This window comes from Bos taurus, chromosome 1, assembly GCF_002263795.3.
Source record: "Bos taurus isolate L1 Dominette 01449 registration number 42190680 breed Hereford chromosome 1, ARS-UCD2.0, whole genome shotgun sequence".
Classification (NCBI taxonomy): domain Eukaryota; kingdom Metazoa; phylum Chordata; class Mammalia; order Artiodactyla; family Bovidae; genus Bos; species Bos taurus.
The window spans coordinates 139,566,125-139,586,781 of record NC_037328.1 but is presented as its reverse complement, the minus strand read 5'-3'; the positions used below and the strand labels follow the sequence as shown (position 1 = coordinate 139,586,781).

At 41.0% G+C, this 20,657-nt stretch overlaps 1 protein-coding gene and 1 non-coding gene across 3 annotated transcripts in view; one reads left to right on the top strand and one right to left on the bottom strand.

The window, feature by feature from the left end:
* SH3BGR (SH3 domain binding glutamate rich protein) overlaps positions 1-20,657 on the bottom strand; it is a 71,219-nt gene that overhangs the window by 13,255 nt on the left and 37,307 nt on the right. For both annotated transcript variants that reach the window (NM_001243326.1, XM_005201971.5), the window contains 2 exons: positions 15,549-15,623; positions 14,580-14,672 (listed from right to left, as the gene is read on the bottom strand). In NM_001243326.1, the coding sequence (NP_001230255.1) occupies positions 14,580-14,672; positions 15,549-15,623 (168 nt within the window). The remainder of the gene's footprint in view (positions 1-14,579; positions 14,673-15,548; positions 15,624-20,657) is intronic.
* Positions 10,418-10,524, top strand: LOC112448348 (U6 spliceosomal RNA). Its single transcript, XR_003036718.1, has one exon. It is a non-coding gene; the product is annotated as a U6 spliceosomal RNA (small nuclear RNA).

Below are 20,657 nucleotides of genomic sequence, written 5' to 3'. Positions count from 1 at the left end.
CTCAGGAGGCAGGTCAGGTGGTCTGGTATTCTCATCTCTTTAAGAATTTTCCACAGTTTATTGTGATCCACACAGTTGAAGGCTTTGGTGTAGTCAATAAAGCAGAAGCCGATGTTTTTGTGGAACTCTCTTGCTTTTTCTAGATGTTGGCCATTTGATCTGTGCTTCCTCTGCCTTTTCTAAATCCAGCTTGAACATCTGGAAATTCTTGCTTCATATACTTTTGAAGCCTCACTTGGAGAATTTTGAGCATTACTTTGTTAGCATGTGAGATTAGTGCAATTGTACAGCAGTTTGAACATTCTTTGGCATTGTCCTTCTTTGGGATTGGAATGAAAACTGACCTTTTCCAGTCCTGTGGCCACTGCTGAGTTTTCCAAACTTGCTGGCATATTGAGTGCAGCACTTTCACAGCACCATCTTTTAGGACTTGAAATAGCTCAGTTGAATTCCATTACCTCCACTAGCTTTGCTCATAGTGATGCTTCCTAAGGCCCACTTGACCTCTCATTCCAGGATGTCTGGCTCTAGATCAGTAATCACACCATTGTGGTTATCTGGGTCATGAAGATCTTTTTCGTATAGTTCTTCTGTGTATTCTCGCCACCTCTTCTGAATATCTTCTGATTCTGTTAAGTCCATACCATTTCTGTCCTTTATTGTGCCCATCTTTGCATGAAATGTTCCCTTGGTATCTCTAATTTTCTTGAAGAGATCTCTAGTCTTTCCCATTCCATTGTTTTCCTCTATTTCTTTGCATCAATCACTGAAAAAGGCTTTCTAATCTCACCTTGCTATTCTTTGGAACTCTGCATTCAGATGAGTATATCTTTCCTTTTCTCCTTTGCCTTTTGCTTCTCTTCTTTTCTCAGCTATTTGTAAAGCCTCCTCAGACAACCATCTTACCTTTGTGCATTTCTTTTTCTTGGGGATGGTCTTGATCACTGCCTCCTACACAATGTCATGAACCTCCATCCATAGTTCTTCAGGCACTCTGTCTATTAGATCTAATCCCTTGAGTCTATTTGTCACTTCTACTGTATAATTGTAAGGGATTTGATTTAGGTCATACCTGAATGGTTTAGTGGTTTTCTCTACTTTCTTCAATTTAAGTCTGAATTTTGTAATAAGGAGTTCATTATCTGAGCCACAGTCAGCGCCTGGTCTTGTTTTTGCTGACTGTATAGAGCTTCTCCATTTTCGACTGTGAAGAATATAATCAAACTGATTTCGGTATTGACCATCTGGTGATGTCCACCTGTAGAGTTTTCTCTTGTGTTGTTGGAAGAGGGTGTTTGCTATGACCAGTGTGTTCTCTTGGAAAAACTCTTTTAGCCTTTGCCCCGCTTCATTTTGTACTCCAAGGCCAAACTTGCCTGTTACTCCAGGTATCTCTTGATTTCCTACTTTTGCATTGTAGTCCCCTATAAGGAAAAGGAAATCTTTTTTGGGTCTTAGTTCTAAAAAGCCTTGTAGGTCTTCACAGAACTATTCAACTTCAGCTTCTTCAGCATTACTTGTCGGGGCATAGAGTTGGATTATTGTGATATTGAGTGTTTTGCCTTGGAAACGAACAGAGATCATTCTGTGATTTTTGAGATTGCATCCAGGTATTGCATTTTGGACTCTCTTGTTGACTATGAGGGCTACTCCATTTCTTCTAAGGGATTCTTGCCCACAGTATTAGATATAATGGTCACTTAGCTCATGAAATTTTAAAGCATCAGAATTACACAGATCCTTAAATGTCCTCTGGAGGCTCAGATGGTAAAGAATCTGCCTGCAATGCAGGAAACACGGGTTCAATCCCTGAGTCGGGAATATCCGCAGGAGGAGGAAATGGCTACCACTCCAGTATTCTTGCCTGGGAAATCCCATGGATAGAAGAGCCTGGTGGGCTACAGTCCATGGTGTCACAAAGAGTCAGACATGACTGAGCGACTAAACAACAACAACAGAATAGGTTTGAATCATGCACTGGACAAAGCTACAACTTAAAATTATTTTACCTTGTTGTTCTTCTAAGAAAGCTAGTCCATCAGTGGAGACACAGACATAGAGAACACACTTAAGAAAAGACGGGTGGAAAAGAAGGAGAGGGTGGAATGCATGAAGAAGGTAACATAGAAACATACACTACCATATGTAAAATAGATAGCCAGTAGGAATTTGCTGTGTGACTCAGGGTACTCAAACCAGGGCTCTGTAACAACCTAGAGGGGTGGGATGGGGAAGGAGATAGGATATGGCTGATTCATGTTGATGTTTAGCAGAAACCAACAAAATATTGTAGAGCAATTATCCTTCAATTAAAAATAAATAAATAAACTTTTTTAAAAAAAGAAACCTAGTTAAAGGAAGTCTCCAAAGTGAGAAGCCTTAGAATTTCATAGCAGCTGTTTCTCTTGGGAAGTTGGCCAGGGAGGCAGGCTGCTGACATGGCATGTGACCAGGACTAAGGACAGGTGTCAGCCGTGGTGAGTGTCAGGCAGTGGCTGGTTAAGACAAGTGGCCAGTGTGGAAGGAAGGCAGGGACCAGCCCAGAGGGATCTGAAGAGGGTGACCAGGCTGGAGGTCAGGAATAAGAGCAGGGTTCTTGTTGGGAGCCACATAGGGCATTACTGACAAAATGGAGGCATGGTCCCCAGCCCCCTCTCCTCATTCCGCAGGCATGGATCCTGGGATGAAGGAGTTAGGCCTTGTAATTCTGACTTGTCTTTTCCTCTCCTCTGCTGAGTTGACTGAAAAGGAATATTAGGGTGCTTATTGTTCTTGAGAGGAGCATGAAAAGGCACAAAGCCTTCTTCAGTTGTGCTCAGAAAATAATTCATAAAGTTAATCACTGACATTTGTTCAAGGACTTTTACAAAAGAGTGTTCCAGGATGAGCACATAGGCCGTAGCTTGAGGCCATGGGAGGGATTGATATCTGAAGCCTATTTGTGGGGAGAATATTTATGGCAAAGGAATTTACTGAATTTAGGGCTTATAAATAATTAAAATAGTTAGAAGTTAAAGATTTAAGAATGTTGTAAAGTTAGCATATTTTACTATAGCTTATAGAAGTTAGGAATTTTTAGACACTATAGCTAGAAACGGAATGAAGCAGGGCAAAGACCAATAGAGTTTTGCCAAGAAAATGCACTGGTCATAACAAACACCCTCTTCAAACAACACAAGAGAAGACTCTATACATGGACATCACCAGATGGTCAACACTGAAATCAGATTGATTATATTCTTTGCAGCCAAAGATGGAGAAGCTCTATACAGTCAGCAAAAACAAGACCAGGAGCTGACTGTGGCTCAGACCATGAACTCCTTATTGCCAAATTCAGACTTAAATTGAAGAGTAGGGAAAACCACTAGACCATTCAGGTATGACCTAAATCAAATCCCTTATGATTATACAGTGGAAGTGAGAAATAGATTTAAGGGCCTAGATCTGATAGATAGAGTGCCTGATGAACTATGGAATGAGGTTCGTGACATTGTTCAGGAGACAGGGATCAAGACCATCCCCATGGGAAAAAAATGCAAAAAAGCAAAATGGCTGTCTGGGGAGGCCTTACAAATAGCTGTGAAAAGAAGAGAAGTGAAAAGCAAAGTAGCAAAGGAAAGATATGAGCATCTGAATGCAGAGTTCCAAAGAATAGCAAGAAGAGATAAGAAAGCCTTCTTCAGCGATCAATGCAAAGAAATAGACGAAAACAACAGAATGGGAAAGACTAGAGATCTCTTCAAGAAAATCAGAGATACCAAAGGAACATTTCATGCAAAGATGGGCTCGATAAAGGACAGAAATGGTATGGACCTAACAGAAGCAGAAGATATTAAGAAGAGATGGCTAGAATACATAGAACTGTACAAAAAAGATCTTCACAACCCAGATAATCATGATGGTGTGATCACTGACCTAGAGCCAGACATCCTGGAATGTGAAGTCAAGTGGGCCTTAGAAAGCATCACTACGAACAAAGTTAGTGGAGGTGATAGAATTCCAGTTGAGCTATTCCAAATCCTGAAAGATGATGCTGTGAAAGTGCTGCACTCAATATGTCAGCAAATTTGGAAAACTCAACAGTGGCCACAGGACTGGAAAAGGCCAGTTTTCATTCCAATCCCAAAGAAAGGCAATGCCAAAGAATGCTCAAACTACCACACAATTGCACTCATCTCACATGCTAGTAAAGTAATGCTCAAAATTCTCCAAGCCAGGCTTCAGCAATATGTGAACCGTGAACTTCCTGATGTTCAAGCTGGTTTTAGAAAAGGCAGAGGAACCAGAGATCAAATTGCCAACATCCCCTGGATCATGGAAAAAGCAAGAGAGTTCCAGAAAAACATCTATTTCTGCTTTATTGACTATGCCAAAGCCTTTGGCTGTGTGGATCACAATAAACTGCGGGAAATTCTGAAAGAGATGAAAATACCAGACCACCTGATCTGCCTCTTGAGAAATTTGTATGCAGGTCAGGAAGCAACAGCTAGAACTGGACATGGAACAACAAACTGGTTCCAAATAGGAAAAGGAGTTCGTCAAGGCTGTATATTGTCACCCTGCTTATTTAACTTATATGTAGAGTACATCATGAGAAATGCTGGACTAGAAGAAACATAAGCTGGAATCAAGATTGCTGGGAGAAATATCAATCACCTCAGATATGCAGATGACACCACCCTTATGGCAGAAAGTGAAGAGGAACTCAAAAGCCTCTTGATGAAAGTGAAAGTGGAGAGTGAAAAAGTTGACTTAAAGCTCAACATTCAGAAAATGAAGATTATGGCATCCGGTCCCATCACTTCATGGGAAATAGATGGGGAAACAGTGGAAACAATGTCAGACTTTATTTTTCTGGGCTCCAGAATCACTGCAGATGGTGACTGCAGCCATAAAATTAAAAGACGCTTACTCCTTGGAAGGAAAGTTCTGACCAACCTGGATAGCATATTCAAAAGCAGAGACATTACTTTGCCAACAAAGGTCCGTCTAGTCAAGGCTATGGTTTTTCCTGTGGTCATGTATGGATGTGAGAGTTGGACTGTGAAGAAGGCTGAGCGCCGAAGAATTGATGCTTTTGAACTGTGGTGTTGGAGAAGACTCTTGAGAGTCCCTTGGACTGCAAGGAGATCCAACCAGTCCATTGTGAAGGAGATCAGCCCTGGGATTTCTTTGGAAGGAATGATGCTAAAGCTGAAACTCCAGTACTTTGGCCACCTGATACAAAGAGTTGACTCATTGGAAAAGACTCTGATGCTGGGAGGGATTGGGGGCAAGAGGAGAAGGGGATGACAGAGGATGAGATGGCTGGATGGCATCACTGACTCGATGGACGTGAGTCTGAGTGAACTCTGGGAGTTGGTGATGGACAGGGAGGCCTGGCATGCTGTGATTCATGGGGTCACAAAGAGTTGGACATGACTGAGTGACTGATCTGATCTGATCTGATAGCTAGAAACCTTTTTTAAGAGATAGTGAGCTCAGGATGTTAGGGGCAAACAGGATTTAGGAAGATAAGTAGTAAACTGAGGAATGTAGCATGAGCTACAATATAATCACAAGTTAACTATAGGACATTAGAGGAGGTAGACAATAGATGATAAGGCTGATTCCAAGAGAATCACTGAAACAAGAACTCCGTTTGAAGAGCAACAGTGATTTATGGATATAATAAATCTGGGAGAGGGGGAACTGAAAATGTCAAACCTCTGGCCTAATGTTTTTGTAAAAGTATAAAAGAGAATCTTAAACTTGGAATAAACAGGCAGTCCATAGAAAACTGAGAGGCTGTCTCCTTGGCCGGCACCATCCATCTCTTCAGGTTGAATCCCTGGTTGCTGGAGTTGGACTCCAGCAGGTTCTCTCCATTGTCAGACAGTATGGGAGCTCAGCCTTAGACTCACAAGTTCATGGTGGACATAAACCAACACCTGCCCCTTGATGTAGAAACTACCCTCAAGATTGATTTTGGAGGAAGCAGTGTGGGGAATATGTATAGACCATAATCATGTAGTCAGTCAAGCCAAGGCGTCAGAAGGTTTTGGAGAGGATCACTGAATTGGCAAAGAACACAATGTAAAATATTTTGGCCTCAATGAAAACCAAACACAAAGATGAACAAATTGCATCTTTTACTTCCAGGGTTTCATAAAGTTCTCATGACACCCCCAGTCTGCAGTCCCCTTCTCAGAGTTCCCAGAAGCTGAGGTGACCTGCTTGCCTTCTTTCCTCCTCTGGTAGTATTCACAAACCTCCCCTCTCCTCCTTAGCCCCTCATCCCTCCCTGGTCATCAGGGAAGGGAACCATGAAGTCCCCTCTCTGTAGATCTGAAGCTATAGGTGATTACATCTTACACAGGAATGAAAGCCCTTTTCATGGTGCACCATTTTGCCTCCCAAACACTGCCCCGACCTGTCAGCAAGTAGGTAACATACACTTCGGCTTCGTATGTGTAAGAACCCCCGAGGTTTGGGTTGGTGGTCAGGAAAAGTCCACATCATTAAAGGAAATAATTATGATTTTTTTAATTTAAATTTATTTATTTTGATTGGAGGCTAATTACTTTACAATATTGTATTGGTTTTGCCATACATCAACATGAATCCACCATGGGTGTACACGTGCTCCCCATCCTGAACCCCCCTCCCACCTCCCTCCCCGTATCATCCCTCTGGGTCATCCCAGTGCACCAGCCCCAAGCATCCTGTATCCTGCATCAAACCTGGACTGGCGATTCATTTCTTATATGATATTATACATGTTTCAATGCCATTCTCCCAAATCATCCCCCCCTCCCTCTCCCACAGAGTCCAAAAGACTGTTCTATACATCTGTGTCTCTTTTGCTGTCTCACATACAGGGTTATCATTACCATCTTTCTAAATTCCATATATATGCGTTAGTATACTGTATTGGTGTTTTTCTTTCTGGCTTACTTCACTCTGTATAATAGGATCCAGTTTCATCCACCTCATTAGAACTGATTCAAATGTACTCTTTTTAATGGCTGAGTAATACTCCATTGTGTATATGTACCCCAGCTTTCTTATCCATTCATCTGCTGATGGACATCTAGGTTGCTTCCATGTCGTGGCTATCATAAATAGTGCTGCGATGAACATTGGGGTACATGTGTCTCTTTCAATTCTGGTTTCCTTGGTGTGTATGCCCAGCAGTGGGATTGCTGGGTCATAAGGCAGTTCTATTTCCAGTTTTGTAAGGAATCTCCACACTGTTCTCCATAGTGGCTGTACTAATTTACATTCCCACCAACAGTGTAAGAGGGTTCCCTTTTCTCCACACCCTTTCCAGCATTTATTGCTTGTAGACTTTTAGATTGCAGCCAATCTGACTGGCGTGAAATGGTACCTCATAGTGGTTTTGGTTTGCATTTCTCTGATAATGAGTGATGTTGAGCATCTTTTCACGTGTTTGTTAGCCATCTGTATGTCTTCTTTGGAGAAATGTCTATTTAGTTCTTTGGCCCATTTTTTGATTGGGTCATTTATTTTTCTGGAATTGAGCTGCAGGAGTTGCTTGTATATTTTTGAGATTAGTTGTTTGTCAGTTGCTTCATTTGCTATTATTTTCTCCCATTCTGAAGGTTGTCTTTTCACCTTGCTTATAGTTTCCTTTGTTGTGCAGAAGCTTTTAATTTTAATTAGGTCCCATTTGTTTATCTTTGCTTTTACTTCCAATATTCTGGGAGGTGGGTCATAGAGGATCCTGCTGTGATGTGTGTCAGAGAGTGTTTTGCCTATGTTCTCCTCTAGCAGTTTTATAGTTTCTGGTCTTACGTTTAGATCTTTAATCCATTTTGAGTTTATTTTGGTGTATGGTGTTAGAAAGTGTTCTAGTTTCATTCTTTTTTTTTTTTTTTTTTTACAAGTGATTGACCAGTTTTCCCAGCACCAGTTGTTAAAGAGATTGTCTTTTCTCCATTGTATATGCTTGCCTCCTTTGTCAAAGATAAGGTGTCCATAGGTGCGTGGGTTTATCTCTGGGCTTTCTATTTTGTTCCACTGATCTATATTTCTGTCTTTGTGGCAGTACCATACTGTCTTGATGACTGTGGCTTTGTAGTAGAGCCTGAAGTCAAGCAGGTTGATTCCTCCAGTTCCATTCTTCTTTCTCAAGATTGCTTTGGCTATTCGAGGTTTTTTGTATTTCCATACAAATTGTGAAATTATTTGTTCTAGCTCTGTGAAAAATACCACTGGTAGCTTGATAGGGATTGCATTGAATCTATAGATTGTTTTGGGTAGTATACTCATTTTCACTATATTCAGTCTTCCGATCCATGAACATGGTGTATTTCTCCATCTATTAGTGTCCTCTTTGATTTCTTTCACCAGTGTTTTATCGTTTTTAAATCAATGTGATATTCTTTGATAAATATCTTCCCCATGAAACTAGCATCATCTGAGCACTTAGAAGTGTGTACTGAATAAGCATGTGCAGTAGTTGAAATCAGGTGAGCTTAGACACTCAGCTGGTCTATCACTGGTTTTAATGCTCCCAGCCACTGGAGGGAGCTATTACCACTGCCCACTTGAAAATGGTTCTGAACACACAGTTCAGTTCAGTTGCTCAGTCATGTCTGACTCTTTGTGACCCCATGGACTGCAGCACGCCAGGCCTCCCTGTCCTTCACCATCTCCTGGAGTTTGCTCAAACTCATGTCCATTGAATCAGTGATACCATCCAACCATCTCATCCCCTGTTGTCCCCTTCTCCTCCTGCCTTCAGTCTTTCCCAGCATCAGGGTTTTTTCCAATGAGTCAGTTCTTCAAATCAGGTGGGCAAAGTATTGGAGTTTCAGCTTCAACATCAGCCCTTTCAATGAATATTCAGGACTGATTTCATTTAGTCCTGAATGGACTGGTTGGATATCCTTGCAGTCCAAGGGACTCTCAAGAGTCTTCTCCAACACCACAGTTCAAGAGCATCAATTTTTCTGCACTCAACTTTCTTTATAGTCCAACTCTCACATCCATACATGACTACTGGACACACAGGAATGGTGTTTAACACACAAATGAAAGGTTTGGGGAAAATGGTCAACCCTGAATATGGTCTATAAGTCTACTTATCAGAGATGCACCAGGGTCATACTCTTGGTTTCTACCTCCTACTGTAGCCAGCTGAGATGTAACCACTAGGGGAAGCCAGGAGAAGAGCACACAGGACTCAGTACTAGATCCCTGTGAGTCTGTAATTCTTTCAGAATAAAAGGTTAAAATATGTTTGTATTCCTTGTCATGAACAGTGTGGCTGTATACATGTGCTCAGTCACTCAGTCATGTCCAACTCTTTCTAACACCATGGACTGTAGCCCACTGGAGTGGGTTGCCATTTCCTTATCCAGGGATCTTCCCCACCCCAAGCTCAATCCTCGTCTCCTGAATTACAGGTGGATTCTTTACCACTGCGCTACCTGGGAAGCAATGGTTTATACCAGGATACAAATTCTCATTTTGTTCTCCCTGCTACCCAAAATAAGAGTTACTGTCTTCCCCACACACAAACTCCAAGGAGACAGATACATACTTGTTCTTGTTCCCCACCTGCTGGGAAGAAGTTACCAACTGTGCTTTTCAAAACCCTGGGCTGAGAGAGGTGAGGAGGCTAGATGATCCCTGCAAAAAAAGTCCTTGGAGTTTAGGGCTTGGAGCTAAGAAGATGGAAGCAGCCAGATTCAAGAGAGAAGGAGGTGGATGTTACAGGTGGTGCCAGGACTTACCTGATGCAAAAGCTGAGTCAGGGACCCTTGGGGCATCAGGGCAGCACCTGGACATGATGCTCGGGGAAGCATCAACTGTGGTCAGAGGGCTGGTCACTGTGAGAGGCATGGCCACGTCCTGCCAGGGCAGAGGGCCTAACCCATGCTGAGGGACCAGCATTAACAGTTTCCAATGGGCTTCAGGAAACCCACATCACAGCAGGACCACCATAAAGAACCAGGGCCCTCTGGCCTCCAGTCACCCCTGAAGACCCCAGGATGACTCTTAAGTCCCTGGAGAGGGGTGGGTCTCTGAAATGCTTCACCTAGATTGAATTTCCTGCCTGCCAGAAGTGGAGGCATGAAGCAGATAATATGATGTCTAGAGAAATCAATGAAGCTGACGGTCCACGACCACAAGTTTTAAAAACTAAACCTAGATTTAGCAGCAGCAGCAGCAACAACCCACAAATCCAATGTTATTTAAATTCCTCATGGAGTGTTGGTTAGAAAAGGAAGTGCAGGGACCCGCTGTTTAGTTACAACAGACTTAGCAAAAGCTAAGAATCCATGAGATCTCCCTAGATGGTTTCAACAAAGCCAGGGTTTGCACCTAAAAGCCTTGGATTTATCTGAATTGTGATATCTAGAAGAACCTACTACATGTGACTGGTACTTTAAAAATCCATGTTACAGTGCTCGCTTCGGCAGCACATATACTAAAATTGGAACGATACAGAGAAGATTAGCATGGCCCCTGCACAAGGATGACATGCAAATTCGTGAAGCATTCCATATTTTTTGAGGAAACCAGAAGAGAAAGAGACACGTGTACCCCAATGTTCATCGCAGCACTGTTTATAATAGCCAGGACATGGAAGCAACCTAGATGTCCATCAGCAGATGAATGGATAAGAAAGCTATGGTACATATACACAATGGAGTATTACTCAGCCATTAAAAAGAATACATTTGAATCAGTTCTAATGAGGTGGATGAAACTGGATCCTATTATACAGAGTGAAGTAAGCCAGAAAGAAAAACACCAATACAGTATACTAATGCATATATATGGAATTTAGAAAGATGGTAACAATAACCCTGTGTACGAGACAGCAAAAGAGACACTGATGTATAGAGCAGTCTTATGGACTCTGTGGGAGAAGAAGAGGGTGGGAAGATTTGGGAGAATGGCATTGAAACATGTAAAATATCATGTATGAAACGAGTTGCCAGTCCAGGTTCAATGCACAATGCTGGATGCTTGGGGCTGGTGCACTGGGACGACCCAGAGGGATGGTATGGGGAGGGAGGAGGGAGGAGGGTTCAAGATGGGGAACACATGTATACCTGCAGCAGATTCATTTTGATATTTGGCAAAACTAATACAATTTTGTAAAGATTAAAAATAAAATAAAATTGTAGTTGGAAAAAAAAAATCCATGTTACAAAGGTAGAACACAGTGATCTAATTGGCCTTTCTGCTCATCACAGATAAGCCTGTGTAAGCCTGGGTGCACAGCTGGGAAAGACATGATGACAAAGAGCTGAGACAGCCATCTCAACCTTGAAAAACAACCCCAACCAGAAAAGCAGACAGAAGGTTCTTGAAGCACAAAATGCAATCATTCTAAATATCAGATCACTTTTGTCTCTGTTTAAAATTTTAATCAAGTTTTCTATGTATTCAATCCCAAAGCTAATCATGTTATTATGTCATTTTAATGTTCTCTGACAGATCATGGTTTTCTCCCTTATTTAACTGAATTACAGTAAGTCATAGGGCATGCATCGCTTGTTAAATGAGAAAAAGTCAAAATCTTTCTTTATGTAGAATGAAAAAATTTTAGTCACTCAATCTTGTCCAACTCTTCCTGACCCCATGGACTGCAGCCCACCAGGCTCCTCCATCCATGGGATTTTCCAGGCAAAAGTACTGGAGTGGGGTGCCATTGCCTTCTCCAATCTAAGCCACTAGACTAGAATAAATATTATTAAAGAATTGATAGTTAACATTGATGTTAATTAATTATTAACATTAATTCATCTAAAATAAAAATATCTTCTAAACTTAGTCATTCCTTCACCACAGCCCACGCAAAAATACCAAAACAATGTTTTTAATTCCTATGGGGATCCACAAGATTGTAATTTATTTTGCAAAGTGCTCACAATTTTAGAAAATATTAACAAGAAAATCCCCAGGCTGAATGGCTTATCACTTCACTGAACTAACCGGCCCAGCAACTGAGAAGCTGAGAAGCTGAAGCCAGCAGGCTCTGGCCTCAAGATGCTGTCTTCCTCTTAGGTCTCATGAGAGAAAGGGTGTGGGGTGTAACGTTTCTTTCCTTTGTTTCTCTGCCTTAAAAAGAGAAAACTGAATTTCAATGTATAAATCAATAATTCTGTACCAGTTTTAGGCAATCCATGCAAAGTCAGATTATAAAATGCTTTTAAAGATTTTTATAATCTCCAAGATAATTAAATGGTCACTCCATTTCATGTTAAATTGATTATTTCTGAATTATACAGGGAGCCATGAAACCCTACCTAACTTCTAAGCAAAGACTGAAGAAGATCTGGTCTTTCTTCAAAACAGAAATGTCAAAGGGTCTTAAATTATCAACACTGAAATAGCAGTGTTGAAACACAAGGGAATTTACTGCCCTGGTTCCTCCCAAATTAAATTCCTTGAGATAAAGATAAACTGATGCCATCTCACATTTTCCATAGCAAGGCATCAGTCTTGGCCCCTTTCCCAGTCACAGTCTCTCTGCTGGGAACAAGGGTCCAACGATCAACAGCTGTTCACACCTCTCCTGGAATCAATAAATAGGGACAAAAGCAAACCACTAGGCTTTGGTAAATAATCTTTTCTACAATTGGCCCAAAGCAGAAACCCACTGAAATCCTCCTGATTTCTACCCTGCCCATTCAGGCTCCCTTGGCACCAGGGTCTCTCCTTTGCCTGGCTTCCCAGCCACATTTTCAGAATTTCTTGAATAAGTAGCCCATCTGACCCCTCATTATCTTAGCTTGGTGCTTCCAGAACCACAATCTCCACTTGGCCCTTTACTCTGCAGCCCCTGCATTGGAACCTTTTAGAAGAAGCCTTGCATCAGCTGGGTCCTGCAGTTCCTCTGATTGGCCTCAAATTGGAGGCCTCAAATCCCTCCCCCCAGCCCCTCTATCCTCAGCTCCTGTTGGCTTCCCACAAATCCTCTTGGTGGAGTATGTCAACTACAAATCATATGTCATCTACCTCTACAAGGATTAACCATGAGCCACTGCAGCTGCTGACCTTCAACACTCCCAGAAAGGAGTTCAGGGTGGAGATTAGGAACAAAGCCCTCTGTGCCCTGGGAGGAACTGGCAGAACAAGTCCTCGGATAGATATTTCCAGGACTAGATTTTATGAGCCCAATTCTTGCACCTCCTCATATCTAGAAAAGCACCAAAACCCTTCATGGTGATGACTGCTCCTCAAGACTACCAGAAACCTTCTGCAAAATATATAAGCTTGATTGCATGTACTCCTCCTTCACAAAGACAATATATACTGACCTTCCCCTTACCTCTTTGAAGCGGTTTCTCAGAGCTAACTGAAATGATGTCTCCCAAGCTATAGTCCTCATTTTGCCCAAATAAAGCTTAATTCAAAACTCTCAAAATGTGCATTGTTTTTTTTTTTTGTCCATATATTTTATTCATTTTATATTTAATGATACATTCCTTAGTTAAAATTATAAAACATTGCACACTTGCTTGTTAGAGTAACAATGTGTTATTAAAAGATTAGTAGCATTTAGATAAATTGGAGAAGGAAATGGCAACCCACTCCAGTGTTCTTGCCTGGAGAATCCCAAGGACGGGGGAGCCTGGTGGGCTGCCATCTATGGGGTTGCACAGCGTTGGACATGACTGAAGTGACTTAGCAGCAGCAGCAGCAGATAAATTGAGGTTGATAAACTTGTGGCCTTAGGAAACATCACTACAAACAAAGCTAGTGGAGGTGATGGATTTCCAGTTGAGCTATTTCAAATCCTAAAAGATGATGCTGTGAAAGTTATGCACTCAATATGCCAGCAAATTTGGAAATCTCAGCAGTGGCCACAGGACTGGAAAAGGCCAGTTTTCATTCCAATCCCAAAGAAAGGCAATGCTGAAGAATGCACAAACTACCACACAATTGCACTCATCTCACATTCTAGTAAAGTAATGCTCAAAATTCTCCGAGCCAGGCTTCAGCAATACGTGAACTGTGAACTTCCAGATGTTCAAGATGGTTTTAGAAAAGGCAGAGGAACCAGAGATCAAATTGCCAAAATTGCTGGATCACCAAAAAAGCAAGAGAGTTCCAGGAAAACATCTATTTCTGCTTTGTTGACTATGCCAAAGCCTTTGACTGTGTGGACCACAATAAAGTGTGGAAAATTCTGAAAGAGATGGAAATACCAGACCACCTGACCTGCCTCTTTTTTTTTTTTTTTTTCCAACAAGTATATGATAGGAGTTCATCAATACTTGTGAACAAGGCATAAGGTCCCTTGTTTCTGAAAGAACATGAACCCAACCTAACCCTAACAACACAATGACAAGCCTTGTGTAGCCTGCCACTCCAGGACTGAGTTCAGGCCCTTCCTCTGGCTTCCCTTCAGCCCTCACCTACCTGACACACAGCAGTTAACACATTAAGTGAAAATTACCTGCTGCCTTCTGGCTAATCCCTCAGTTCCTCACTTTTGAGCTCACTATTGTGTGCCTAGAAAGATTCCTAGCATCTGGTCAGAGCTCAGTAAATGGTTATTGAATAGAACTGAATCCAGTGAAACTACAGTGAGAAAAGCAAACACTCACATCCTTCTCTTGGGATCCAGCGAGGTCGCCCGCATCTTCATCACCCTCTTTCTGTGCCTCCTGTTCTCCACTTTCTTCAGCCTTCTCTGTTCCCTGGTCACAAAGGAAACCCATGGTATCAACAACCTTGGATAAGCTTCCAAGACAACCCCAGGCCATAACTGCCACGGTTTCCTTATTTAGATACAGTATATACCTGAAGCAAAGGTAGACCTCTATTTACTAGTCACTTAACTCCTAGAGTATAGGATCACCAACCCTCAACATTGCTAATTGGATCTATCAGTGTCAGTGAACAGACCCAACTCACATGCATGGTAGAGTCATAAAGACCCTGAAGTGAAGTGAAGTGAAGTCGTTCAGTCATGTCCAACTCTGTGACCCCATGGACAGTAGCCTACCAGGCTCCGCTGTCCATGGGATTTTCCAGGCAAGAATACTGGAGTGGGCTGCCATTTCCTTCTCCGGGGGAATCTTCCCAACCCAGGGATCGAACCCAGGTCTCCTGCATTGCAGACAGATGCTTTACCCTCTGAGCCACAAGGGAAGCCCCATAAAGACTCTAATAGGAGTTAATTCATCCACTTATGGCTTGTGAAGAGAACTTCAAAGGATTCCATATTTAGGGAGTATTTGTTTTCTATTGCTTATGTGGAGAGAGGCATTATAATTTTAGAGATTAAAAAAGATAGATGATAGAGATGAATGATGGATGATTGATAGATACATAGAGAAATGATAGATGTGATGGATAGATGGATAGATAGTTGGATGGGTAGCTAAATAAGTGTGATGGATGGATGGATAAATAGACAGATAGATGTGATAGATGGATGGATGGATGGATGGATAGATGAATGGATGGATGGAGGAGGTAGACAGACAAACAGATACGGAAAAACTAGAATCCAGTAGACATTCTATATAAAATAGGTTTCCCAGAAGATGGTTCAAGACCCCAACTCTTACCTCTGTGGTGCTCTGAGCCTCTCCTGCCACTTCACCATCAGGAAGGGAAGATGCTTCCTCAGGCGACTTTGTCACCTGCATCACAGAAATTGAGAATGTTTGAGAGTTTTCTTGAGGATAATGGCTTGCATTTCAACACCTTTTATGTCTCCAAACTATGTTTGTCTTCACCCCTCATTTTATCTTCACTATGATGTTGTAACCTAAGTCAGTAGATAGTCACCACCACTCACACCTAAGAAACAAGAAAATAAGGCAAAAATTGTCACACTGCAAGTTAGGGGCAGGGCTAGGATACACCTTCTACTTTATGGTTTCCTGATCTATCCAGCGGTTTCCAGCCTTTTAAAGTACTAGTTTATTTTCCTCATCAGAAGTAAATTGTAACTATGTGAGGTAACATGTTAAATAAACTTACTGTGGTGATTATTTCACATATCTACATATATCAAATCATTGTGTTGCACTCCTTAAATTCATACAATGTTGTATTTCAATTATATCTTAGTAAAGTGGGGTGAGGGTAGAATTCAGTGATTTTTTAAACTTTTTATTTTATATTGAAGTATAGCCAATTAACAATGTTGTGATAGTTTCTGGTGCACAGCAGAGTGACTCAGCCATGCATATACATGTATCCATTCTCTCCCAAACTCCCCTCCCATCCAGGCTGCCACACAACATTGAGCAGAGTTCCCTGTGCTATACAGTAGGTTCTCATTGTGCACATCTGTGAGTCTGTGTTAGTCACTCAGTCATGTCCAACTCTTTATGCTCCCATTGTAGCCTGCTGCCAGGATTCTCTGTCCATGGAACTCTCCAGGCGAGAATACTGGAGTAGGTAGCCATTCCCTTCTCCAGGGTATCTTCCCAACCTAGAGACTGAACCCAGGTCTCCTGTTTTGCAGGCAGATTCTTTACCATCTGAGCCCCCAGTGAAGCCCAGGTTCTCATTAGCTATCTATTTTACACATAGCCTGCGTGTGTATGTGTCAATTCCAATCTCCCAATTCATTCCACTCCCCTTCCTCCTTTGGTGTCCATGTGTTTGTTCTCTACATCTGTCTCTAGTTCTGCTTTGCAAATAGGTTTATCTATACCATTTTCCTAGATTCCACACCCACATGCAAGATGTGGATGGACCTAGAGACCGACATACAGAGTAACATAAGTCAGAAAGAGAGAAACAAATATATAATAATGCATAAAGATTTGGTGATTTTTATTCCAAAGGCACTTCAAGTTCATGGGAACAAATTGGACCATAAACACACCCTCCAATCCCACACTCCTACAATACTCAATATTAAAATCTTTATATGTATTCAACTCTATGTTAACATATACACAGGCTATTTTTGTTTCATTTTTGTGTTTTTTAAAAATAATAAATAGGTACATACTACACACAACTTGATTCTTTTGCTTAGTATATCATGGGCATTTGTCCAGATTAATTCATATGGTTGTAACTCATTCCTATTAACATTTGCTTAATGTTAAAAATATAATAACTTATTCATATATTTCCCAACTGATGGCTATTCAGAAAGCTCACGTTTGTGTGTCTACAAACAACAGTATACTAAACTGAATAAATGCATGATAAATCACTTTTTAAAAAAAGAAATTTTTTGTTTTGTAGCCTTTTATATACACAAATTTATCTAACTTTTGGGCTTCCTGGGTGGCACTAGTGGTAAAGAGAGAGAGAAAGTGAAGTCACTCAGTCATGTCCAATTCTTTGCAATCCCGTGGACTGTAGCCTACTAGGCTCCTCCATCCATGGAATTTTCCAAGCAAGAGTACGGGAGTGGATTGCCATTTCCTTCTCCAGGGGAGTGGTAAAGAACCTGCCTGCAAATACAGCAGACCTAAGAGATGGGATTTGATCCCTGGGTCAGGAAGATCCCCTGGAGGAGGGCATGGCAACTAACTCCAGTATTCTTGCCTGGAGAATCCCATGGACAGAGGAGCCTGGCAAGCTATAGACCATGGGGTTGCGAAGAGTCAGACATGACTGAAGCAACTTAACATGCACACATCTAACTTTTATTTTCTGACATGTAGTTATTTTATATTAATTGTTAACATCTAGTGATTTAATCAGCGTGAAATCTAATTTTGTGTATAATATAAAGTAGGGCTCTGTTTTCTTCCAGATAGATGACAAAGTATGCCTGTAACATTTATAAACCACCATTGTCCTGACCTGTATGCAGGTCAGGAAGCAACAGTTAGAACTGGACATGGAACAACAGACTGGTTCCAAATAGGAAAAGGAGTTCGTCAAGGCTGTATATTGTCACCCTGCTTATTTAACTTATATGCAGAGTACATCATGAGAAACTCTGGACTGGAAGAAACACAAGCTGGAATCAAGATTGCCGGGAGAAATATCAATCACCTCAGATATGCAGATGACACCACCCTTATGGCAGAAAGTGAAGAGGAACTAAAAAGCCTCTTGATGAAAGTGAAAGTGGAGAGTGAAAAAGTTGGCTTAAAGTTCAACATTCAGAAAATGAAGATCATGGCATCCGGTCCCACCACTTCATGGGAAATAGATGGGGAAACACTGGAAAGTGTCAGACTTTATTTTTCTGGGCTCCAAAATCACTACAGATGGTGACTGCAGCCATAAAATTAAAAGACGCTTACTCCTTGGAAGTAAAGTTCTGACCAACCTAGATAGCATATTCAAAAGCAGAGACATTACTTTGCCAACAAAGGTCCATCTAGTCAAGGCTATGGTTTTTCCTGTGGTCATGCATGGATGTGAGAGTTGGACTGTGAAGAAGGCTGAGAACTGAAGAATTGATGCTTTTGAACTGTGGTGTTGGAGAAGACTCTTGAGAGTCCCTTGGACTGCAAGGAGATCCAACCAGTCCATTCTGAAGGAGATCAGCCCTGGGATTTCTTTGGAAGGAATGATGCTAAAGCTGAAACTCCAGTACTTTGGCCACCTCATGTGAAGAGTTGACTCATTGGAAAAGACTCTGATGCTGGGAGGAATTGGGGGCAGGAGGAGAAGGGGATGACAGAGGATGAGATGGCTGGATGGCATCACTGACTCGATGGATGTGAGTCTGAATGAACTCTGGGAGTTGGTGATGGACAGGGAGGCCTGGCGTGCTGTGATTCATGGGGTCGCAAAGAGTCAGACACGACTGAGCGACTGATCTGATCTGATCTGATTATCCTTTCAATTAAGATGTTATTTTTTTCATTTATAAAATTGTAAATATACATTTGGATCTGTTAACACACTAGTCTATGTATAAATATATCCATGGATGCATTTATTTTTTCCCTTGGATGTATTTATATGTTCCCAAGCCAATATATAGCTTTTATCACTGTAGTTTTAACATGAATTTTAATATTCAGAAAGGCAAGCTGCTATAAAGTCTCCTTTTTCAAAGTTTTTTGGCTCTTCTCAGACCTGTATTAATCCAGTACATTTTAAGATCATTTTTCCCAGTGTTAACAATTCTTAAATAGGTTTTTCTTTGAAATACCACTAAGTGTATTTATTAGTTTAGAAAATTTCACTTCTTATTGTTAAGTCATCTCACCTAGAGCATCATACTCTCCCCATAACTTTAGTACTTGTTGGTGTCCTTCAGATAAATTTACTCCATTGTGAATGAGACTTGTTTTTTACATTTTAACTTTTCATCCATTATAGTTGATACAAGTAAAAGCTACTAATTTTTCCATTCTTTAACCCAAAAATTCTATGTTATTAATTCTAATGAATTTTACTGGAGTCTGTTGAAATTTCTAAGTATACATTTACATCATACACAAATGAAGATAGTTTTTATATATCATACATTACATATATATGAGATGTTTCATTTTCTTACTTTATTGTAATAACTACAGCTTCTAAAACAATGTTTAATATTATGTCCATGGCGCCTCTGTCCATGGGATTCTCCAGGCAAGAATATTAGAGTGGGTATCTGTTCCCTTCTCCAGGGGATCTTCCCAATCAAGGGATCAAACCCAGGTCTCCCACAGTGCAGGCGGAATCTTTAGCATCTGAGCCACCAGTGAAACCCAAGAATACTGGAGTGAGTAGCTTATCCTTTCTCCAGGGGATCTTACCAACTCAGGAATTAAAACCAGGGTCTCCTGCATTGCAAGAAGACTCTTCGCCATCTGAGCTACCAGGGAAGCCCAATAGCCACAGTTTCTAAAACAATGTTTAATAATATGGTGATGATGGGCATGCCTATTGTCTCTTGATTTTAATAGAAATTCTTCAGTATTTCATGGTTCATTATGATAGTCTCCTCTTGACAACTGGTTTTTATCACATTTAATCAGTTTCCTTCTGCTTATATTTTAATCCACGTTTATTTTTAACCAGGAATATCTGATTAATTATATCAAATATCTTCTTGGTACTTATAGACAGAATCTTAACAGTTTTTCTCTATTAATAAGTTCATGTAATGAACTACATCAATAGAAAAAGTTCTGCTTTAATTAGTTACCTGTAACCCACTGCTAGATACAATTTGCTAATCATTATTTAGACTTTTCCTATCCAAATTCATAACATAAATTGATCTAGGTATAACTGAACGTTTTCTAAGTAATGCCTCAACTGATTAGGGATTTTATCTATTTTATTTGTCTGTTCAAATTATACACAGCCAAATTACATATAAACAGGAGACCTTCCTGGTGGTCCAATGGTTAAGAATCTGCCTTGCAATGCTAGGAATGCAAGTTCGATCCCTGGTCGAAGAACTAAGATCCCACATGCTGTGGAGCAACTAAGCCTGGGTGCACTGCAACTACTGAGCCCACATACCACAGAGCCCATGCTCCACAACTAGAGAGTCCACGCACCACAACAAAAGATCCTGTATGATGAAACTAAGACCCCCATGCAGCCAAGTAAATAATAATAAAACAAATAAATATTTTTAATTCATATAAATGTATTCAAGTTCAGTCACTCAGTTGTGTCCGACTCTTTGAGACACCATGGACTGCAGCATGCCAGGCTTCCCTATGCATCACCAACTCCCCAGATCTTGCTCAAACTCTTGTCCATGCAGTTGGTGATAACATCCAACCATTGCATCC